General features: G+C 37.7%; 1 protein-coding gene across 3 annotated transcripts in view; it reads right to left on the reverse strand.

Annotated features, from left to right (window-relative positions):
* Positions 1-8735: 8735 nt before the first annotated feature.
* Positions 8736-24770, reverse strand: part of csgalnact2 (chondroitin sulfate N-acetylgalactosaminyltransferase 2) — a 54075-nt gene continuing 38040 nt past the window's right edge. For 2 of the 3 annotated variants that reach the window (XM_028794173.2, XM_028794174.2), the window contains exons 4-8: positions 20607-20708; positions 17269-17447; positions 13223-13317; positions 11379-11460; positions 8736-9793 (exon numbers count right to left, since the gene is read on the reverse strand). In XM_028794173.2, the coding sequence (XP_028650006.1) occupies positions 9498-9793; positions 11379-11460; positions 13223-13317; positions 17269-17447; positions 20607-20708 (754 nt within the window). In that variant the 3' untranslated portion in view covers positions 8736-9497. The remainder of the gene's footprint in view (positions 9794-11378; positions 11461-13222; positions 13318-17268; positions 17448-20606; positions 20709-24770) is intronic. The other variant, XM_051922812.1, reaches the window with a different exon arrangement.

The following is a 24770-nucleotide window of genomic DNA, read 5'->3' on the forward strand; positions in this document are numbered from 1 at the left end:
CCATGTTAGTAATTGATGGGATTTTTTTAAAGAGTATTATGGCGGTCGACAGCTCTCTTTTCAGCTGTTCTCTGCTGAATATTTAGGTACATTTTGGATCTCTTAGCTCTTTTAATGATTGCATAGCGATGTGCAAAAAGGTAGCCATAAACCATGACACTCCCATCAACACACCTGACTGTGAGGGAAGGATATTTCAGCTGTAGGCTGTATTGGATTTGGTAAAATAATTCTCTTTTTATTGTGGCCAAAAAAGACAACAAATCTACAGATCATTTTCAAACAAAAGTTTCTTTATTGCTGGAAGTAACACCGCTCTTCATCTGGAGGTTTGAACATGAAATCATTTGCAGTAGGATCGTTGGGGTGGTCCTGGAGTTTTTTTTCCTTATGTAGTTTTGTATAATTGTGAAGGACACTTGTGTCAAGGTGCAATCACAATGGTCTTCATTTTCTACATTTGTCTTACAACAGTGCGGTAAACTGCTTGTTGCGATTTCATAAACTTGTCCAGACTGATGAGTTCTTGGAGTGGTCTTCAGGAGTTTATTTGACATATCTTTGGACTGCGATGTGCCATACTACATGGACCAATATGTGTCAAGATGATTGGTGATTTTATGTTTCTTTCCTTTACATATTAGAGAGCCCCTTAAACTTTGTCCTAGTAATTGGCTTTTTGTTTGATCAGTTTGGCATTCAATTCTTGACACTTTGTTCCACTAACCGAATTGGCTCAACTGAGGATCTTTACATGTTGGCCAATTCAAATGTAGGGCTTTAATTTCTGTAAGCGGGTGACATGAACTGAACAAGCAACCCCAAGACTTAAATCCAAATGCCTACACTGGAAGTCAGATTGCCTTTTACTTAATGCTATGTGCTTTTTTGGTTCCTATAGCTGCCATGTAGTTATAAAGTTTGTTTTTATATCTCTTCTTGAGCATGATCAAAATCAATTTAAATTGTAGCCTTCTTTAACACTAGAAGCACTATGGCCGATACCAAAAAGCATTGTGCTTTGGCATCATTACATAAGTGCATAGATGCCAGCATTGATACATTCACAAAGCAATGCATAACTGGGAAGTCTGCCTGACATGGGCCTGGTAGGCTGACCATTATAAACCAAATGCTACCAGTCAAAAAAACATTCTAAATACAAAAATGACTAATTTAACCTCTTATGCACAAGGTGTCTCATACCATATTTCAAAGTTGTTTATGTACGATATAATAAACCCACAAATCAATCAAAAGCAACAATAGTATTTAATAATGGTGAAAGTGTTTTCTTTCAAACAAATTATAAGTTTATGTGTTATCTGTTTCATTTCATTATTAAATTATGCAATTTGCATACGTATACCTTGAGGCGAGCAGCACATCACAGTTGAGTTTTATCAAAGGGCCCTCCTATGTCGAGCTGCACACAGTGAAAGGCTCACCACCATTGGACAGCCAAGGTTCAGAGCACTCTAATGATGTAAAGTTTTCTACGATTGGTCATTTGTACTAAAAGGTCACAGCTGTGTGTAGAACAGCAGCAAACATATTGCCTGTGCGACAGCTCATCTTTACACACCATTATGCATCGTTACACACAAAGCTCGAGTCTGATTCTCAGCTAAGTATTGACTTTAATGAGAACAACATGCGTTGTGAAGGGCTTGAGGCAATGCTTGATTTGGAAGTACAGCTTAGCATGACTTTGAAGCGTTGCTGCATGCAATTTTACAGTTCAAGTGTCATGGGTTCAACAACAACAACAACATTTATTTATATAGCACATTTTCATACAAAAAATAGCTCAAAGTGCTTTACATAATGAAGAAAAGAAAAATAAAAGACAAAATAAGAAATTAAAATAAGACAACATTAGTTAACATAGAAAAGGAGTAAGGTCCGATGGCCAGGGGGGGACAGAAAAAACGAAAAAAAACTCCAGACGGCTGGAGAAAAAAATAAAATCTGTAGGGGTTCCAGGCCACGAGACCGCCCAGTGCCCTCTGGGCATTCTACCTAACATAAATGAAACAGTCCTCTTTGTATTTAGGGTTCTCACGGAAGGACTTGATGATGATGGTCATGCAGACTTCTTGCTTTTAATCCATCAATGTTGGAACATCATGGTGCTTTGGGTAGATGCGCCACCACCAAAAGGACACAGGAAAAGGAAACAGAAGAGAGAGTAGGGGTTAGTACAGATTTTAGAGCCATAATGAATAGTTATTATAATGAATTGGATATACAGAGTATCAGGATTTAAATTACAGTGAAGTTATGAGAAGGCCATGTTAAAGTAATGTGTTTTCAGCAGTTTTTTAAAGTGCTCCACTGTATTAGCCTGGCAAATTCCTATTGGCAGGCTATTCCAGATTTTAGGTGCATAACAGCAGAAGGCTGCCTCACCACGTCTTTTAAGTTTTGCTCTTGGAATTCTAAGGAGACACTCAGTTGAGGATCTGAGGTTACGATTTGGAATATATGACGTCAGACATTCCGATATACAGTATAGGATGGGGCGAGATTATTTAAGGCTTTATAAACCATAAGCAGAATTTTAAAGTCACTCCTGAATGACACAGGTAACCAGTGTAGTGACATCAAAACTGGAGAAATGTGCTCGGATTTTCTTTTCCTGGTTAGGATTCTAGCAGCTGCATTCTGCACTAGTTGCAGACGATTTCAGTCTTTTTTGGGTAGTCCTGAGAGGATTGCGTTACAGTAATCTAGTCGACTGAAAACAAATGCGTGAACTAATTTCTCGGCATCTTTCCATGATATAAGAGGTCTAACTTTTGCTATGTTTCTTAAGTGAAAAAATGCTGTTCTAGTGATATGATTAATATGCGATTTAAAATTCAGGTCACAGTCAACAGTTACCCCTAAGCTTTTTACGTCCGTTTTGACTTTTAATCCTAATGCATTTTTATTTTTAATGGCCTCATTGTATCCATTATTGCCAATCACTAAGATTTCAGTTTTCTCTTTATTTAGCTTGAGAAAGTTACTATTCATCCATTCATAAATTCAAGTCAGACATTGTGTTAGTGAATCAAGAGAATCGGGGTCATCAGGTGCTATTGATAAATACAGCTGTGTGTCATCAGCATAGCTGTGGTAGCTCACATTGCACCCTCAGATAATCTGACCTAACGGAAGCATGTAGATTGAGAAGAGCAGCGGACCCAGGATAGAGCCTTGTGGAACACCATATAGAATATCATGTGTCTTTGAGTTGTAATTACCACAACTAACAATTTTCTCTCTGCCAGGTAGGATTCAAACCAATTTAAGACGCTGCCAGAGAGGCCCACCCATTGACTAAGGCGAATTCTAAGAATATTGTGATCAATGGTGTCAAATGCGGCACTCAGATCTAAGAGGATGAGAACAGATAAATGGCCTCTGTCTGCATTTACCCGCAAATCATTTACTACTTTAATGCGTGTAGTTTCTGTGCTGTGATTTGTTCTAAAACCTGACTGAAATTTATCAAGAATAGCATGTTTATTGAGGTGCTCATTTAACTGCATAATGACTGCCTTCTCTAGAATTTTACTTAAGAAAGGCAGGTTAGAGATGGGTCTAAAATTTTCAAGAGCAGAGGGGTCGAGATTATTTTTCTTAAGTAGGGGTTGAACTACCGCAGTCTTAAGACAGTCTGGGAAGACCCCCGTATCTAATGACGAGTTTACTATGTCAAGAACATTATCAATTAGTACGCCCGATACTTCTTTGAAAAAATTTGTTGGTATTGGGTTAAGGACGCAGGTGGAGGGTTTTATTTGAGAAATTATTTTATGTAAATCAGGTAAATCTATCCTGGTGAAAGAGTTTAATTTGTTTATAACGGAATACTGGGGTTTAGGAGGAGCCTTAGTGTTGGGGAGATATACTATGTTATTTCTAATATCATTAATTTTTTGATTGAAAAATACAGCAATAGCCTCACAGGTTTTACTGGAAGTACTTAGGAGGCATTCCTTTGAGTTGCCTGGGTTTAGCAGACGATCAATCGTCGAAAATAAGACTCTGGGATTACTAGCATTGTTATTTATAATCTTAGAGAAATAGCAGCGCCTCTCAAGACGGACTTTGTTATTGTATTCTGTTATTTTAACTTTTAATGTTTCATAGTGGATAGTTAGTTTAGTTTTCCTCCATTTACGCTCAGCTCTACGGCATGTTCTCTTTAAATCAGACACTCTTTGGGTCTTCCATGGTATAACAATGCTAGAAGATTTTTTGACTGTCTTTTCAGGTGCAGTGGGGCAAAAAAGTATTTAGTCAGCCACCAATTGTGCAAGTTCTCCCACTTAAAAAGATGAGAGAGGCCTGTAATTTTCATCATAGGTATACCTCAACTATGAGAGACAAAATGAGAAAAAAAATCCAGAAAATCACATTGTCTGATTTTTGAAGAATTTATTTGCAAATTATGGTGGAAAAAAAGTATTTGGTCAATAACAAAAGTTCATCTCAATACTTTGTTATATACCCTTTGTTGGCAATGACAGAGGTCAAATGCTTTCTGTAAGTCTTCACAAGGTTTTCACACACTGTTGCTGGTATTTTGGCCCATTCCTCCATGCAGATCTCCTCTAGAGCAGTGATGTTTTGGGGCTGTCGCTGGGCGACACGGACTTTCAACTCCCTCCAAAGATTTTCTATGGGGTTGAGATCTGGAGACTGGCCTGGCCACTCCAGGACCTTGAAATGCTTCTTACAAAGCCACTCCTTCATTACCCGGGCAGTGTGTTTAGGATCATTGTCATGCTGAAAGACCCAGCCACGTTTCATCTTCAATGCCCTTGCTGATGGAAGGAGGTTTTCACTCAAAATCTGACGATACATGGCCCCATTCATTCTTTCCTTTACTCGGATCTGTCGTCCTGGTCCCTTTGCAGATAAACAGCCCCAAAGCATGATGTTTCCACCCCCATGCTTTACAGTAGGTATGGTGTTCTTTGGATGCAACTCAGCATTCTTTCTCCTCCAAACACGACGAGTAGAGTTTTTCATCTGACCATATGACATTCTCCCGGTCCTCTTCTGGATCATCCAAATGCTCTCTAGCAAACTTCAGACGGGCCTGCACATGTACTGGCTTAAGCAGGGGGACACGTCTGGCAACGCAGGATTTGAGTCCCTGGCAGTGTAGTGTGTTACTGATGTACTGTAGCCTTTGTTACTTTGGTCCCAGCTCTCTGCAGGTCATTCACTAGGTCCCCCCGTGTGGTTCTGGGATTTTTGCTCACCGTTCTTGTGATCATTTTGACCCCACAGGGTGAGATCTTGTGTGGAGCCCCAGATCGAGGGAGATTATCAGTGGTCTTGTATGTCTTCCATTTTCTAATAACTGCTCCCACAGTTGATTTCTTCACACCAAGCTGCTTACCTATTGCAGATTCAGTCTTCCCAGCCTGGTGCAGGTCCACAATTTTGTTTCTGGTGTCCTTTGACAGCTCTTTGGTCTTGGCCATAGTGGAGTTTGGAGTGTGACTGTTTGAGGTTGTGGACAGGTGTCTTTTATATTGATAATGAGTTCAAACAGGTGCCATTACTACAGGTAACGAGTGGAGGACAGAGGAGCCTCTTACAGAAGAAGTTACAGGTCTGTGAAAGCCAGAAATCTTGCTTGTTTGCAGGTGACCAAATACTTATTTTCCACCATAATTTGCAAATAAATTCTTTAAAATCAGACAATGTGATTTTCTGGATTTTTTTTTCTAATTTTGTCTCTCATAGTTGAGGTATACCTATGATGAAAATTACAGGCCTCTCTCATCTTTTTAAGTGGGAGAACTTGCACAATTGGTGGCTGACTAAATACTTTTTTGCCCAACTGTATGTCAACAGCAGCTCTCACTTTAGTATTAAATCTTTCCACCTTACTATTTACATTCTCCTCGCTATTATAGTTGGCACTATAAACGGACTGATTGTTTAGAATGTTTGTAAGTTTTAAAGCTGCTGATGAGTCAAACAAGCGTTTTTTTAACAATATGCTTCTCATGAGTGTTTTTTATCATTATTCCTATATTAAAAAGTAGAAGAAAATGGTCTGATAGACCCGTATCAATGACCTGCTTTATATCAACTTTTATCCATCCATCCATCCATTTTCCAACCCGCTGAATCCGAACACAGGGTCACGGGGGTCTGCTGGAGCCAATCCCAGCCAACACAGGGCACAAGGCAGGAACCAATCCCGGGCAGGGTGCCAACCCACCGCAGGACACACACAAACACACTCACACACCAAGCACACACTAGGGACAATTTAGAATCGCCAATCCACCTAACCAGCATGTCTTTGGACTGTGGGAGGAAACCGGAGCGCCCGGAGGAAACCCACGCAGACACGGGGAGAACATGCAAACTCCACGCAGGGAGGACCCGGGAAGCGAACCCGGGTCCCCAGGTCTCCCAACTGCGAGGCAGCAGCGCTACCCACTGCGCCACCGTGCCGCCCTATATCAACTTTTAGTCCTTTAGTAATCACTAAGTCTAACGTATGACCTGCTTTATGTGTAGGCTGATTAATGAGCTGTCTCAAATCAAGAGTCCAGGAGGTTCATAAATTCTTTTACTTTTTGGTCACACTGATTATCTATATGAAAATTAAAGTCGCCGACTATTAAGAGTGTGTCATAGTTCGTAATTAAAATTGACATTAAGTCAGAGAATTCCTCAAAGAAAGGCACGTTAAATTTAGGTCTATACACGGATAATACTAGAAATTCAAGCACCATACCCAGAGGCTGTCTACTGCCCGTCCTCTCTGTGTTAGTTTACCGAGCAGTGCTCTTTCAACATCAGCTTAGTGTACTGATGAGTAACTGTTACTCTGTACTTGTGTGTTTCAAAATTTTATGAGAGGACCCCCCTGCCTTGCCTGATCGAATGTCCCTGTATCATAGCACTTGTCATTGTGTCAAAGCATACAGTATAAGGAGGAAAAAAAAAAACTTTCAGATAGTGACTTATTCATGGTATAATGTTTTAGGATGTTTTATCCCATTTCTAATTGGGCTTGTTTCACCCCAGCTCCCTCGCCAACACTTAAAAGAAGGGGAGAAACAATCGTGATTACAAAAGGGAAATGAAATTGAATAGCGGGTGAGGGTCACGTAGGTTGAAGGAAGCACGATTAGAAATGAGATTTTTCTAGTGGTGTCACGGGGAAAGGGTTGGGGGCAGATTGTATGTTAACAAGTCTCATATGCTCACAAGCCAGCGATGGCCTCCTGTGACTCAAAAGGGACTAAGAAACGCTGGTGTAGGGGTCTGTATGACCAGCTCGGTGCACACGACTGCCTGAACCCAAGGGTGCAAGCAAAGGCATTGCCCACCCTCCCAGTAGCCCAGCACTGGAAGAAGCTGGCATCACAAGGTACGTATGTACTTAAATTTATTACAGATGTGATACTGTAAGAAAAAAGCAACAACAAAAAACATACAAAACCTTTGTGGGGCAACTACCAAAGAAGGCAGAACATGATGTGTGAAGTGCAGCACAAAAACGACAATCTGTTGTAAAAAAATATACGCTTCCTCTGTGGCTTGAGGTAAACAAAACTGTTTCAAGGGCTGGCAGGAAAACAAATTTTGAAATTAACGGTTTGGATGAATATACAATTATATATACAGGGGTGGGCAAAAGTAGGTTTACAGTTTTGAGTATGTGAAGCCACCACTTATGAGATGGTACTTAAGTGCACTGTGCCACTGTGACATTCTAATAAAGTTTATTAAGCTATTGAGTTAATAAAGCTATTGTGATAATCATAACCTGCATGTCTTTTTCCATATGAACAACTGTACACCTACTTTTACCCACCCCTGTTGTTACAAATTGTTTTCTTGTTACTTCAGAATGATAATGTTTCTGTGTATATTTTTTTCTGATAAATAAAAAGTACTGTATAACTTCAACTGTAATACTTATTGTGAGAGACCGTTCAGGTGCAAGAAAGAAAATGTTTCCAAAATGGGTCATCAACTCAACATCAAAAAGGGGACACCAGGTGCCAAACAGCATAGCTTTACAATGCTAAGGGACAGGACATCTAAACACGGCGCAACGAACTGGGACACAAGAGAAAATGAATTCCAGGGTTTTGCATCATAAAATGGCCACGTACTGTGTTTTGGAGAGAAATCACTAAAGCATTTTTTGTTTTCTTTAGTTCATTTTGGTGTAAACGAAGATTTTTAATCATATAAATCCTTTCTTTTAAAAATCTGAGGTGTTGTACTTGCTGCTTTTTAGGCATTTGCAGCGCCTTTATTGCATAAACAAAGTAATAGTTGTTTATTTTTGGGTATGTAATTTAGCTGCAATGATGCTAAACACCCGTTAGTGCATAAGGGATTAATACACTGGGTGACTCTGAACGGCATATGTGGTGCCTCAGGCTTACACAGCCACGTACAGCGAGTGCAGAGGTCCAACCTGAGGAATCAAAAACTTTTTTTTTTTTTGTAGTATTTTCATAGCAAACGCGATTAATTAACCAGCGGTTATATCATGTTAGTGTCACAAGCTTTTACATTCATGCACAAGTGCCAGCTTCACCATGTTACATTCACAAAGCAATGCATAGCTGACAAGTTGGACTGAGATGGGCCTGGCAGGCTGACGATTATTAAACAAATGGTCACTGGGGAAAAAAAAAGCATTATAGAAAGAAATGTTGCATCTACAATAAACTAACACACACTGGTTTTTGCAGTTTTCCTTTTCAATAAGAGGCCTTTTATTTTAGAAATGCTCAGTAGAAAAAAGAAAAACAAAAAACTGACAAGGATTCGGAGTATGGAAATGAAATCAAACTACAGAGAAAATTTAAGGTTTAAATCAGTGAGAATGTTCAATTTCTGTATAAACTACTATCACTATAAAGAGGGTCAACAACAAAAAAAACAACAAATACAGAAAAGGTATATACAGCACAAATAAAAAAGGATCCTAGATATACAGTAACAGCCACAAGAAAGTTTCATTTGCTTCAGGATGAAGCCCACTTCTAACCCTACTACTCTGCACATTTGGCACACTGCAGACTACACAAGGAACAAGAGACACTGGTGAAATCAGCTACCATGTATGAAGGCACAGCAGAATCTGCTATTCAAGTACCAGTAATCATCTCATTCTCACTGTATACACATCGAAGTCTGTACAATAATGTTTGATATCTGGACCAACCATGTGTTATCTCAGAGTTGAACAGCTTTTAGCACTTTTTATGAAATACAAACTTCATTTGTACGAACACACTTAAGTACGTATTGGTGTTAAAAAAGTAAGGCTGAATAAAAATTTAAATACAAGGTCAGCAGTTTAAGTGGGTTTTGAAAAAAAAAAAAAGAAGACATGCAAAAAATCCAAATATTAACAAAAGACACAATTTTTAATCAAAGTGAATTTTTTTTTATTTGGCAGCCAAGGAGCTCTGCCTTATTAACCAATCAGATGAAGCCCTTTAGACTGCTGGCTTATTGTTGGTCTGACTGGCTTGTTTGCGAAGAAGATGAGATTCAATCTCTTCCCGAAATACTAGCATGCCGAGGTGAGCGTGGGAGGCTTCATTCATGGCTTTGGACTGCATACACATGCGGTACTGGTCTGGTGTCAGCTCGTCATCACACAGCTTCTCGTGCCATAAATGGAAAAGACCAGCGACTGGCGTTCGGACAACAATTAGCTCACTGTGTAAATACTTTCTGTAGAGATGAACATCCTCTACTCCCCAACCTTTCACATCCAAGTCAAAGCCACCTAAACAAGAAAAAAAAAAAAAGGATTAGGGCTCACTTTACACGTTGCATACTCTACTTCTAATAGCTGGGGTCATATTATTCATTTAGGCTTGTAAATATTAAAATGAAAATTTGACTTCATTTTGCATCTTTTGAAGGAAGTGTGTGGAGTCTGTGCTTATCAGTAAACAGTGTCTGCTGTAAGACGGGTACCCGCTTTTCTCTTGTAAGGACGCTTGTTTTCCATTTTCAACAACTGCAAGTTAATGTGCTGAGCGGTAGTGTGCTATGACATGGCGAAGATAATAGCTACTAGTGTGCATGATATCTTCCTAACGAATGCATGAGGCCCCAACTCCACTTTGTGATACGTAAACTTCACAAGAAGCACTGACGTTCAATTTGTCAATTTACTACATGTTGCTGGCTTGAAATAATCTATTTCATAAAACTGTTAAACACATCACTAATATATACACTTTGAATCTGTAAATGTTCAGTTATGTTCTGCAATCCGCAAATCTGTAAGGCCATGCAGACTTTCACCTATTGATTGTTTTTGAGAAATGCAAGTTGAAAACAAAAACAAAGTGCCAAGTGATTCAGCAATGAACAGCAACAACAACATTTAATTACAGTATATTGCATGTTTTCATACAAAATGATGTACCTCAAACTTTACAAGATGAAGAAAGAAAAGTTTATAAAAAAAAAATAAGACTAGGCAACACTAAGTAAAGTAAGAATAAATTAAGATCTGCAAAAATAAACAAAAAACAAAACAAAAAAAAAACTAAAAACAAAATCTGCAGGGGTTCCAAGGCCATGAGACCACCCAGTCCCGACTGGGCTGATTGATATGTTACTGCTAAAATGTGCCTTACTGATTGTATATGAATGCTGTCCTTGAAGACATTAACTTCATCTGTATTAAAAAAAAATCTAGAGTAGGAAACAGACTGAAAACGGCATCATGATAAGGATACCAGTAGTTACTGTGTACTAAGTGTTTTTCCTTTATGACATTTTAAACTGGTTTCAAGCAGAAAGTAACAATAACAATATATATGTAACAATATATTTGTACATGTTGGCTTAAAGTGTATAAAAGTGTAACAGAGAAGACACTTCAGTTTTCATTATTCATATTTCCCAAGTTCATCTTATAGGGTGGTGGTATTTACTTGATAATGCCATATGTACCCTGGGAGCTTTGTCCATATGCAGTTATAATGTACAATGAAGATCTGAGAGACAAGCTAGATATTTACTTTATGCTCCCCAGTGCTCCACCTTCTTTTTCTTAATAATTAGCACAATTATTTTCTTTCCTTTTTCAAATTTGTCAAAAAAAATATGTTGCCTTGTCCATATGCGCTATGTTTTTTATGCTGTAATTATATTTTTGATTTTATTTTAATTGCTGACAGACTTGGGTTGGACCCTGAGGCCGTTGACCATGTTAAGTAATAAAAGCCAAGCAAATAAAAAAGTGTCATTCATCCACTGATTGCCATACAGATACAGGTTGGCTGAAAAAAACGTCTCTTGGGGTAAAAGACATGTAGGAACTCCAACCCCAGCCTGTATTCGACAGTACTCACCAATGCTCAGAAAATCTTCCCGGTAGTGACAAGTCATTCCAAAACCAAAATCTCGCCAAAAACCTGTATCTTTTTTATGAATCTGAAATGACACACACACTTTGATGTTATTACTTTCAAATGACCTTTTATATTCCTAATCATAACAACTCACAACAGCCATAAATATTTGCATTTCTAATGCTGAGAATTAATGCTGTGAGCCACTAACGTACGTCAGCATGAAATAGCCAGATGACAATAAATGAACAGCAGTATTGAAGATCCTCACATCAATCACATCCTTGCATACAAGCAACTTTTCTCTCCTAACTGGTGCCTTCAATTCCATATAAATGGTAAAAACTGAAGGCTATCAATAATTTTATCGTGAATACCATAAACAAAAGTGTCCACAATAAAAGCAAACTATTACTAAATTAATGAAAGGTAATAAAACTAATTTATTTGGGGAAATAAATTCTAGTAAAAGTGATTGCCCATGTGGGAGTCCTGGGTTATTTGGTGCCTGGAGATAAATCCAACAAGGTGCTTAGCCGCCCAGTGAACACAAACTGTACTTGCAGATAAATACAGGAACACTTAGTCAATACCACCTGGTTTTATTGTTATAAATTATTTTATAACAAAAACAATCGTAAAGTGCTGTAATAATTTAATAATCATTTATAAAATTAATAAAACAAAAAATAATATAACACTGAAATAGGAAAAATACTGTACACAAGATTTTAAATTGCAAAGTATAAAAACCAGTAAATAAATAAATTGAACACTGTGCCATTGCTTATAACACTTAAAACCAGAGTTTAAAACCTGACTACTATTCCCCACTCCCCCAACCACAGGGTTGATACTAATGAGAGAAAGATCACGGAGGGATTCTCAGATACTAACTATGAAAGACTTTGACCTTTTCATAATCGATTATGACAACATTTACTGTTCAATAAACTTTTTTCAGATAACACTCACCCTAACAAAATGATAAGTGTCTGTGTCTGTCTGTGTGTCCATTTGGTTGCTATGTCTCTTGTTATTTCAAAAGATGGCAGTTCACAAACATTTTTTGTAATAAAATGCATTGCCATTTGTCATTCCAATAGATTGCACAACACAAATATTAATACTGCTTTTGTGAATCCATTACCAAATGGCATATAACAGAGACATACAAACTGCAAATGTTAATGGTGAGGGTTACGTTGATTACAGTACTTAGATTTCAACTTATCTTAGTTGGGTAGCACTGCTAGTAATGAATAAATTGCCTAGGCTCCATCGCTGAGTGATATCAATCAAAGGTTACATCCAGGTAATGATTATGTGCTGCCAATGTATAATTTTTTTTATACTTTATTGGTAGTTTTCATTATTTGCTGGGATTGTGCACTTAAATAAAACACTGACTGCTACCCAACTGCAGAACACTGACAAGGTCACCCAGCCGCAGCTGTAAACGTGTGTGCCATGTGGATGCAAGTGTGCAGATCGGGGAGATGGAGGCGTTCATTTACCCCAACTATTTGCAACACTAGGCATTTCCCATATGCTGCATATGCCACAAACCACCACTGTTGGTCTTTGATATAGCACAACATTATGGTGCATTTCAATTAATGGTCAACACTTTTAGGAAAACTGTGCACTAAGAATTATGAAGATTAGTCTGATTAATGCCCAGTTAGCTTGAGAAATGACCAATCTGTTAACTATATACTAATAGACATAGGTTGTTTTACCTTTATGGCATAGATTAAATTACTGATGCAAGACTGACACCAAATTGCTTGCTATTTTTCCTTAAAATAATAATCAAATAATTCCTTAAAATAATTACATACCAGCTGGTGTTCAATTGGCGGGGCAAGATCTGCATTCCCATAAACAATTGCAGGATTATATAAGCTAAATACCACTGGGAAAAATACTTTCTTATCTGCAACAGAATAAGATCAAAAAACAAGTTTTTATTTGTCATGATTTGTATGACGTAACAGACAATAAACAATACCATCCACATAATGATAAAGACAATTATAGTAAGGATATGTACAGTTAGCAAAAATGACAAAATATATTAAAATTAGCAACAACTGTTATCAAGTTTTATAAAAACTACACTCAACCCAGAAAAGCAGCTATGACTGAAATCTTACACAAGAGGGTGCTATAAAATCTCCAATCTAACAAACTAAACACCTCAACACAGCTTTACCCAGTCACACAATCAAGCAATGCTAGCATTTCAGTATAATATTCCTTAGGAAAAAATATTATTGCTTGTGATCAGGTGGAGGATTGTGATATTGGTAACATTCAGTTTAGGTACTGCAACAATGCACCTGCTATGTATTTACTCTTGTGTAACAAGACCTTAACAAAAGTTTCTTTTGGTGTTAATGACACAAAGCATCAGTAAAGTGGTTATCCATCTCTGTGCAGTGAGGCATTTGGTATGCCATAGTCATGTCTAATTTGAGACATTTCTGACTGTTCCAAAGTGAAGTTATTTTAGTAGGCCACATTGCACAGATAAATAACCACTTTACTGATGCTGTGCAAGTGTCATTAAAACCAAAAGAAGTCTTTGTTAAACCCAAAGTAAAGAATTACTGTGACACTTAATATTGATATTTACAATTCTGTACAAATTATTGGTTCATTTCAGAAATTCATAAGTTGAGTCTTGTGTGCTATGGTTGAATGTTTTGGTCCTAACTTCATTAATCATGCAGTTATTTTCCAGTTTCTATGTTTTCCTATCAATTCAGGAACTTTTAAATTAGGTAAGCTAAACTGTAAGCAAACACTTAAGTTATATGGAGTAATTTACTGGTTTTTATCTTGTTGGTTTTTTTTTTTTAGATTTTATTTTCACTCACTTTTCCATGTGTTCCAGTTGCCAATGAACCCACTGTGGATATGACACTGAGACAACTGCAGCCTTTTATAATTCAGTGTTGCTTGCCCTAGTGTCTACTCTGCTTATCGTTAATTGTCATTGTTGGGATACAATTAAACAAGTAATATTAACAGAAAAAAAAAATTAATATAAACTGTTACAAAAGAGTGATAGCTATTTAAAGGTATGGCAAAAATACAAATATATCTAAACTTCCTATAAAACTAAATCTCTAAGTACTGTGTTTTTCTGAATGTAGAACAAGAAAAAATAGACTAGCCAATTAAACAGAGTTGTCTATCAGCCACTCTTCCAAGAGTGAATAACAAATTCATGAAGAAGAAAAAAAAAAATCAATAATCCGTATATTTTCCTTTTATGACTTGACCAAATGTTCAACTGTGTTGAAACAGTAAGGCCCTTAAATCACTGCGTGGTGGCACTGGGATGAGTTTGCTTATTCAAGACCCAGTTTTCTATTTCTGATGGAAATGACCACCACTTCCTGAGAATGATACTAAAGAAGGAAGAGGGTCTAAGAAAATAACTGCTGAAAAACAAAGCTGAATTCCTTCACAGCAAAGCGTGACTGGTTGCAGTTACATCAGGATGGTGCACATATGCACTAAAACTAAGACATTGGACTTTTTCTTCGTCCCACATAGATGATGAGTGAAGTGATTTACAAAACTAATCAATTAAGTATGAAAAACTATACTATTTTAATTACAGGTACTCGGGTATCTTTTACAAGGATGTGGATGAAGGTGTGACAATGTTTCAAACTCTTTAGCGTTACATTTTTTCTCAGAAAGACATGTAAAAACTTCCTTTTTTTTTGCTCTCATCTTTGTACTGTAAAATGTGCAAAACACTAAAAATACAAAGTCAGAAGTGTAGAAAGTATAATAATGAATAATAACAATAACAATATGAACACCACACTGCACGTGTGCAAGTGATGCAAGTGTCACTTCCAGATTCACCAGAATCACTTAGTCTTTACTGTTTCAATTTCAATGCCTGAAGACAAATTCACCTTCTCGTCACTGCCGATGAGAGGCTTTACTTATGAGACTAGGAGAAGAGGCTAGGGCCCGACGGTTACGCAAGACGTGACTATTTTATTGCCTTAGTAACACTTGGGACTAGCACTATTGGTAGTTTTGACACTCAGGACTAATGTTAAGGAGGTTATGAGAAATAAAATGGAGACAGTGAATACTTTTTTCAATAAAATGCAAAGAGGATTTGTTTATTTTTAGAGAATTTCCTTTGCAGATTTCTTTCAAGAAATATTAGGTTGGATGGGAACAGTGAAACCCATTGTTCAGATATTTGAGCATATTTTTTAATGGGATTTGAAACCAGGGTTTGGCTAGGTACGTCACTGATAATCACAGAGTGCTCCAGTGTTCCACTGTATATGTTTGGGAGTTATTATCCTGAAGGGGCACAAATCTATACCAAGGTCTCCAGTAAAGTCCTCTTTAATGGTAACACCTACAAAGAGCTTTAGAGTCCCCTCAGGGGAACATAAAAGGAGTCCACAGAAGAGGAATGACATTTTACCGTACTTCACTGAAGGAGACAGAACTGTGCCTTGAAGGCCGCCTCAGATAGTGCTGTGGATAGCGGATCTGCTGGAGAGCAAAAGCTACACACTCTGTTAATTGAGTATTGTAATATAAGCAAACAAATCTGTATCAGTGTCATGAGTGTAGAATGACAAGGACTTCCTAGTAATTCATGTAAAATGAATTTCAGTGAGACTGCAGCATAAATAAATGTTAAGGTAAGAGTGAATGCTTTAGAAAAATATACAGTAATCCCTCCTCCATCGCAGGGGGTTGCGTTCCAGAGCCACCTGCGAAATAAGAAAATCCGCGAAGTAGAAACCATATGTTTATATGGTTATTTTTATATTGTCATGCTTGGGTCACAGATTTGCACAGAAACACAGGAGGTTGTAGAGAGACAGGAACGTTATTCAAACACTGCAAACAAACATTTGTTTCTTTTTCAAAAGTTTAAACTGTGCTCCATGACAAGACAGAGATGACAGTTCCGTCTCACAATTAAAAGAATGCAAACATATCTTCCTCTTCAAAGGAGTGCGCGTCAGGAGCAGATCATGTCAGAGAGATAGAGAAAAGCAAACAAATCAATAGGGCTGTTTGGCTTTTAAGTATGCGAAGCACCGAGGCACAAAGCTGTTGAAGACGGCAGCTCACACCCCCTCCTTCAGGAGCAGAGAGAGAGAGAGATAAAAACAAACAACCAAAAATCAATACGTGCCCTTCGTGCTTTTAAGTATGCGAAGCACCGTGCAGCATGTCGCTTAAAGGAAGCAGCAGCACAGAAGGGAGCAAAGTGAAGATAATCTTTCAGCATTTTTAGACGAGCGTCCGTATTGTCTAGGTGTGCAAACAGCCCCCCTGCTCAATCCCCCTACGTCAGGATCAGAGAAAATCAGCGCAAGAGAGAGAGAGAGAGAGAGTGAGAAAAGTACGTTGGGTAGCTTCTCAGCCATCTGCCAATAGCGTCCCTTGTATGAAATCAACTGGGCAAACCAACTGAGGAAGCATGTACCAGAAATTAAAAGACCCATTGTCCGCAGAAATCCGCGAACCAGCAAAAAATCCACGATATATATTTAAATATGCTTACATATAAAATCCGCGATGGAGTGAAGCCGCGGAAGGCGAAGTGCGATATAGCGAGGGATTACTGTAAAACTTAAACTATACAAACTCTTTGAACAGACAGAAATATGTCGTTAAGGTAAATAATACAGTTTTGTCAGCTTGTGCATGGCAAATGTCAAACATAAAAAATGGAACAATTCCTAAATATTACTAAATGCACATTTTGACATTTTTTAAGATCATACTACAAATTATCCACACCTTAAAATTGTTAATATAAGCAAAAATTTAGCATCACTACTTTCCCCATTTTAAAGAGGACACACACGTCACATACTTGGAGAGGCGTTGAGACGACAGGTGTTCAGGAAATCAGCCGTAAAATAAACATCAACATCACAGAAAAACATCAGCACATTTCCTTTGATCCAGGAGCGGACGGCAATATCCAGACCATGTCCACGTGCAAATTCCTCATCCAAAGGAACTATTGTATAGTTGAAGAAATTTGTTTCACTATATAAAACAAATAAATAAATTAAGAATTTAGAAAACTTACTAATGTGTAAAAATTTGCTGTAACTGAATAAGTTTTGATCCATTCTCTTACAATGTACAAAATGAACCAACAAATAACCACCAGCTATAAAATGAGTAGCACAACAAACCAACTTCTGAAAAATATTCTTACATTCATATAAAGCTTGTGAAAAAATGCAGAATTTTAGATGTATAGGTTTAAAGATACTATACATTAAAGATAAATTAAGAAGCACCCATTTTTAAAATTTCCTTTATATTTACATAATACAGAAATTTTTATGTCATGGTGCTATTCCTCAACATACATTACATAGTTATATTTCAACATTAATTTTTATTGTAAGAATAATAATTAAAATATAAACATTTATATTAATAGAACGTATATTGCTTAAGTTTCAATCAAAAATTACTAAAAGAGCTGCAAGCAATTTCAAAGGAGAGGCCATTGTGTCAAATTCCTGCCTATTTTTCTATTTGATAGCATTAATATTGTACATGTATTTACATCTCCAAAGATTCTGCTCTCACAAGATGTTTGGAATTGTGTACATGGCTCTTTTCTACAATTGCAGTCCTTGATGATCAGTATATTTTATTGTAAACAAAGACCTTTTCTGACATGAAGGGAAAAAGCAGTGCATCTTTTGATGTGTGCAGCAAGCTACTTGAAATGTTCTATCAGTCCATAGTAGCCAGTGTGGTGTTCTATGCTGCACTCTCATGGGAATGCAACTTGCGCTCAGAAAAAACAAAATTCCCCAAATAGACTTATCAGTAAAGCTTGAGCCATCACAGCATGAACCCTGGACACACTGGAAGCTGTTGTAGAAAAGAGAATAGTGGCAAAATTGGATGCCATCATGAGAAATTCCCTCCATCGCCTCCATGAGGCACTTGAAGCACTTTTAGCCACAGGCTCATTCCAAAACAGTGTGTTAAGAAGCACCTCTGGGGGTCTTTCCTGCCCACTGCTATCAAGCAATTCAGCGCTTACACCTGATGTACTTGTTAAGTGTATTTTTATTCATTTATTTACTTATTGATTGATTGATCAATTGGCTGTATTATCTGTCCTATGTATTGTTGTTTTTTTAATGTTCTATTAATACTAATTACTACTAAACACTAATACTACTAATACTCTAATCTAATCTTAGAATTTTTTTTTTTATTTTTGAGCCAATGATTCAGGTGGAATGTAAACTCTGTAGCAATATTTACTTTTGTGTTTGTGGTTTTTTTTTTAAAACTTGGGCATTCAAAGGCCTACTTGATTTTATTGGTAGGAATGAAGTGACCAGAACTGATGAGCTTTGTTGGGCTGAACTGCCTCATCATAACCATTCTAATGTAATAAATTCCAGCAATCAGCAATGCTCCTCATGGACTTTCCAAAACTCAGATGCTTTGAGAAAAATGACTAAGACTAGTATGGGATTTTTAAAATGGATTTACAGAATAACCTTCAGTGACTACATTCTAATACTTTAAGACTTGTTTTGCAGTTTCAGTAGACAAAATATAAATGTTAACATGAGCTGCCTTTAACTGTATACTTGTATACTTATTTAGTAACAGATATTTTATAATAACATAAAGTGTTAGCTTTTGATAACAAAAATAAAAGCAGAAAGAGCCTCTGTGAGCAATATAAGAAATGAGGAAAAATCATTTTTACTTTCGTCTACAGTATATATTGAAACATCATATAGTAGAGTTATAATGCTAATATTCCATTTAAAGAGGACTAACAGCTGTTACATAATGTGTTACATGTGCTAAGGCACATGTAAATAGAATGTGTACATTAAATGAAAACATGATGGTTAAAGTGACTATTTTCACATTCACTAAATAAGATTGTTAAAGACCTATAAGCATTTGTACATTTAATCACATCAAATGACAAGTGTCAAAAATAAGCAAAAAATCTGAATTAAAAAGCACTAATCCACTCAATGAGTTAAAGAAGTCTTTGACTGTAGTTTGAGATGGCTGTGGATCAGCAGTCTCTAAAATATCCCACTGGCCCTGGTTAAACAGAGTCAGAAGAATAAAAATAACATACACAAACTATTTTTACAGCTAAAGAATACTCCAGATACCTGACAGAAGTTTTGCGGTAATTCTTTAGTATGAATAACCAACAGTCTCCTCGGGTTTTACAATAAACTTAATTGGGTATAGTACTGAGAAAGACTACATAAAAACCTTCAATACTGCTAGATCAATACTGTGTTACTTTCAAATTAACAAAAACAAAATGTTAACAAAAAATGTCCTTGCATTGACCACAGATCCTAAAGCAAGTCTGGCTGGATATAGGGAGCAAAACAAAATGTTGCCATAATGGAACAATTCATAATGGGCAATCAAATAGTTTATGTTTACAAGATGGCACAAATTAAAGGGATAAGTTGTGAGTAGGTTGAATCCATGCTTCAGGAACAATTAAGGCAAGGTCTTTACATATTGGGTGTTCAGAATGTTGACTGCTGACATGAATCGAATTTGTATTCAAGGTTCCAGGAAGAATCTTGAGCTAATCATTTCAGATGGGGAGAAATTTAAAAAGCATTTTATAATCTGAGATGAAACTTGTATGCACCACTACACCTCAGAGTCTAAACAATTAAAATAGTGGAAACAGGGATTCTCCAATACTAAAGAAATAAAGTGTCTAAGCCAGTGCTGGCAAGAACATGTGTACAATTTTTTATGATGTTTAGGGTGGCTTGAAAATTTGAAGAGATGACACACACCCCCCATTCTGAAGACCTGGCCCCATGTCAATGTCAGGTCAGCTATAGAAGAGGGGTGGCAGAAGCACGAGGAGATGTTTTATCCCAGTGACATAGAGGAGCTTTGTTCATGTTATAACAAGTGTGTTAGCGTTCATGTATATTATATTGAAAAAAACAAAATGTTTTACTGGCATTTCTCGTAAAAGGTCAGATCTTAAAATAAATCATCTTCTTGGTGTAAACACATTTCCTCTTAAACTAAACTAAATTCTTTAATTCTCATCAATAATTGGCCTTATAGAGAAAATCAGGCTACTGATCTAACACTGGAAGGCAGTTACCATAATTTGGCAAAAAGTATACAAATTTTTAAAGATTGACAGACCTTGATATTGTTTCCAAGATGGTTTTCACTTCAGTCAAGGATTCTTGTCCAAAGTAAACCACTGTAAGATGAACACGTTTGTCCTGCTCTATACACACTTCTCTGCATAATACAACAAAAAAGAATGTTACTTAAATGTTGTTCAGATAACTGACACCCAATTTTCCCTTCTCCACCATCCATATCATTTAGCTGTAGTAATATTTTATATTATATATATATATATATATACATACACACATATATATATACACATACATAGTACTGTGCAAAAGTTTTAGGCAGGTGTGAAAAAATGCTGTAAACAAAGAATGCTTTCAAAAATGGAAGTGTTGATCATTTATTTTCATCAATCAACAAAATGCAGTGAATGAACAAAAGAGAAATCTAAATCAAATCAATATTTGGTGTGACCACCCTTTGCCTTCAAAACAGCATCACTTCTTCTAGGTACTCTTGCACACAGTTTTTGAAGGAACTCGGCTGGTAAGTTTTTCCAAACATCTTGGAGAACTAACCACAGATCTGTGGATGTAGGCTTCCTCACATCCTTCTGTCTCTTCATGTAATCCCAGACACACTCAATGAAGTTGAGATCAGGGCTCTGTGGGGGCCATACCATCACTTCCAGGACTTCTTGTTCTTCTTTACGCTGAAGATAGTTCTTAATGACTTTGGCTGTATGTTTGGGGTCGTTGTCCTGCTGCAGAATAAATTTGGGGCCAATCATATGCCTCCCTGATGGTATTGCATGATGGATAAGTATCTGCCTGTATTTCTCAGCATTGAGAACACCATTAATCCTGACCAAATCTCCAACTCCATTTGCAGAAATGCAGCCCCAAACGTTCAAGGAACCTCCACCATGCTTCACTGTTGCCTGCAGGCACTCATTATTGTACCGCTCTCCAGCCCTTCGACGAACAAACTGCCTTCTGCTACAGCCAAATATTTAAAATTTTGACTCATCAGTCCAGCACCTGCTGCCATTTTTCTGCACCCCAGGTCCTATGTTTTTGTGCATACTTGAGTCGCTTGGCCTTGTTTCCACGTCGAAGGTATGGCTTTTTGGCTGCAACTCTTCCATGATGACCACTTCTTGCCAGACTTCTCCGGACAGTAGATGGGTGTACCTGGGTCCCACTGGTTTCTGCAAGTTCTGAGCTGATGGCACTGCTGGACATCTTCTGATTTCGAAGGGTAATAAGCTTGATGTGTCTTTCATATGCTGCATTAAGTTTCCTTGGCCGACCACTGCGTCTACGATCCTCAACGTTGCCCGTTTCTTTGTGCTTCTTCAAAAGAGCTTGAACAGCACATCTTGAAACCCCAGTCTGCTTTAAAATCTTTGTCTGGGAGAGACCTTGCTGATGCAGTAGAACTACCTTGTGTCTTGTTGCTGTGCTCAATCTTGCCATGACATGAAACTGTCTTCCACAACCTCACCTTGGTAGCAGAGTTTGGCTGTTCCTCACCCAGTTTTAAGCCTCCTACACAGCTGTTTCTGTTTCAGTTAATGACTGTGTTTCAACCTACGTGTGACATTGATGATCATTAGCACCTGTTTGGTATAACTGGTTGATTATACACCTGACTATAATCCTACAAAATCCCAGACTTTGTGCAAGTGTACCTACAGTGCATCACTTTTTCCACATTTTCTTATGTTACAGCCTTATTCCAAAATGGATTAAATTCATTTTTTCCTCAGAATTCTACACACAACACCCCATAATGACAACGTGAAAAACGTTTGAGATTTTTGCAAATTTAATAAAAATAAAAACAATTGAGAACACACATGTACATAAGTATTCACAGCCTTTGCCATGAAGCTGAAAATTGAGCTCAGGTGCATCCTGTTTCCCCTGATCATCCTTGAGATGTTTCTGCAGCTTAATTGGAGACCACCTGGGGTAAATTCAGTTCATTGGACATGATTTGGAAAGGCACACACCTGTCTATATAAGGTCCCACAGTTGACAGTTCATGTCAGAGCACAAACCAAGCATGAAGTCAAAGGAATTGTCTGTAGACCTCAGAGACAAGATTGTCTCGAGGCACAAATCTGGGGAAGGCTACAGAAAAATTTCTGCTGCTTTGAAGGTCCCAATGAGCACAGTGGCCTCCATCATCCCTAAGTGGAAGAAGTTCGAAACCACCAGGACTCTTCCTATAGCTGGCTGGCCATCTAAACGGAGCGATCGGGGGAGAAGGGCCTTAGTCAGGGAGGTGACCAAGAACCTGATGGTCACTCAGTCAGAGTTCCAGAGCTCCTCTGTAGAGAGAGGAGAACCTTCCAGAAGGACAACCATCTCTGCAGCAATCCACCAATCAGGCCTGTATGGTAGAGTGGCCAGACGGAACCCACTACTTAGTAAAAGGCACATGGCAGCCCGCCTGGAGTTTGCCAAAAGGCACCTGAAGGACTCTCAGACCATGAGAAAGAAAAATTCTCTGGTCTGATGAGACAAAGATTGAACTCTTTGGTGTGAATGCCAGGCGTCACGTTTGGAGGAAACCAGGCACCGCTCATCACCAGGTCAATACTATCCCTACAGTGAAGCATGGTGGTGGCAGCATCATGCTGTGGGGATGTTTTTCAGCAGCAGGGACTGGGAGACTAGTCAGGATAAAGGGAAAGATGACTGCAGCAATGTACAGAGACATCCTGGATGAAAACCTGCTCCAGGGCGCTCTTGACCTCAGACTGGGGCGACAGTTCATCTTTCAGCAGGACAACGACCCTAAGCACACAGCCAAGTCATCAAAGGACTGGCTTCAGGACAACTCTGTGAATGTCCTTGAGTGGCCCAGCCAGAGCCCAGACTTGAATCCGATTGAACATCTCTGGAGAGATCTTAAAATGGCTGTGCACCGACGCTTCCCATCCAACCTGATGGAGCTTGAGAGGTGCTGCAAAGAGGAATGGGCGAAACTGGTCAAGGATAGGTGTGCCAAGCTTGTGGCATCATATTCAAAAAGACTTGAGGCTGTAATTGCTGCCAAAGGTGCATCAACAAAGTATTGAGCAAAGGCTGTAAATACAGTAACACCAAATATTGATTTGATTTAGATTTTTCTTTTGTTCGCTCACTTTGCATTTTGTAAATTGATAACAATAAACAATCATTATTTTTATTTCTGAAAGCATTCTTTGTTTACAGCATTTTTTCACACCTGCCTAAAACGTTTGAACAGTACTGTATATAAAATAAAAAAAATATCTATACACATATAGACATACACATCTTATCTTTAAGAGAAAAATTGCAAGACACTACAAATCTGGGGAACAGTAAATTGCTTTTTGCTAGATAGTCTAGGTATGCATATATTCAGGGTGAACTATCCAGGATGTAGAGAAGGATACTATAGTCAGTATATTTTACATAAATCAACAGTACAAGTAAAAAATTTCAAATAAATTCAATTCAGATAAATGTAAGCCGTGTTAACTGTCAACTTTAAATTGGCTCAGTGTAAGTGAGTCTGGTTTTGTGCGTAAGTGTACCCTGCATTAAACTGTCACCAGGATCAGGAAAGATTATCAGTGACACTGACTTATCTAGACCTTAAACTAGATAAACAGGGTAAAAATTGTAATGATGGAGGGATGAACTGATGGAAAAGTCAGATTTTTCTTTTTATAAAACTTTATTTTAATAAATTGTGAAAGATTTTACGTTGTTTTTAACCACAAGTACAGAGATTTCTGGAAATGAGCTCATGTGTTGGGGGACAAGTCTGACTGAGCTTGGCCCTTCTTTTGGATGTACCTTATCGGTTAATGTCTACAAAGGGTACATTTGTACAAAATTAAATTACAATGCAAACAAATAGGCTGGAGAACACCCTCAGATCTCCTCTCAATAGTCCTCATTCTGTATTAGAATTATAAAGACTAACATGTAATGCACTCAGCATAAAAAATAATCCCATCCTTATCTGCCTGGATAACTTCCTTGTGTGCTTTGTGATATAGTCCTTCATAAAGCACATTAATGCAAAAATTACTAAAGCTGCCTTGACCTTTTGTATTTTGTGGACATGACAGGTGCTGAGAGAATGAAGAGTTCTGACCGAGTAATCAAATTCAAATCATTATGTGTTATATTAAGTAATATCCAATCAAAAAGCAATCCTGTTATTGCATTTGAAATT

Source organism: Erpetoichthys calabaricus, chromosome 2 (assembly GCF_900747795.2).
Source record: "Erpetoichthys calabaricus chromosome 2, fErpCal1.3, whole genome shotgun sequence".
Taxonomy (NCBI): Eukaryota; Metazoa; Chordata; class Cladistia; order Polypteriformes; family Polypteridae; genus Erpetoichthys; species Erpetoichthys calabaricus.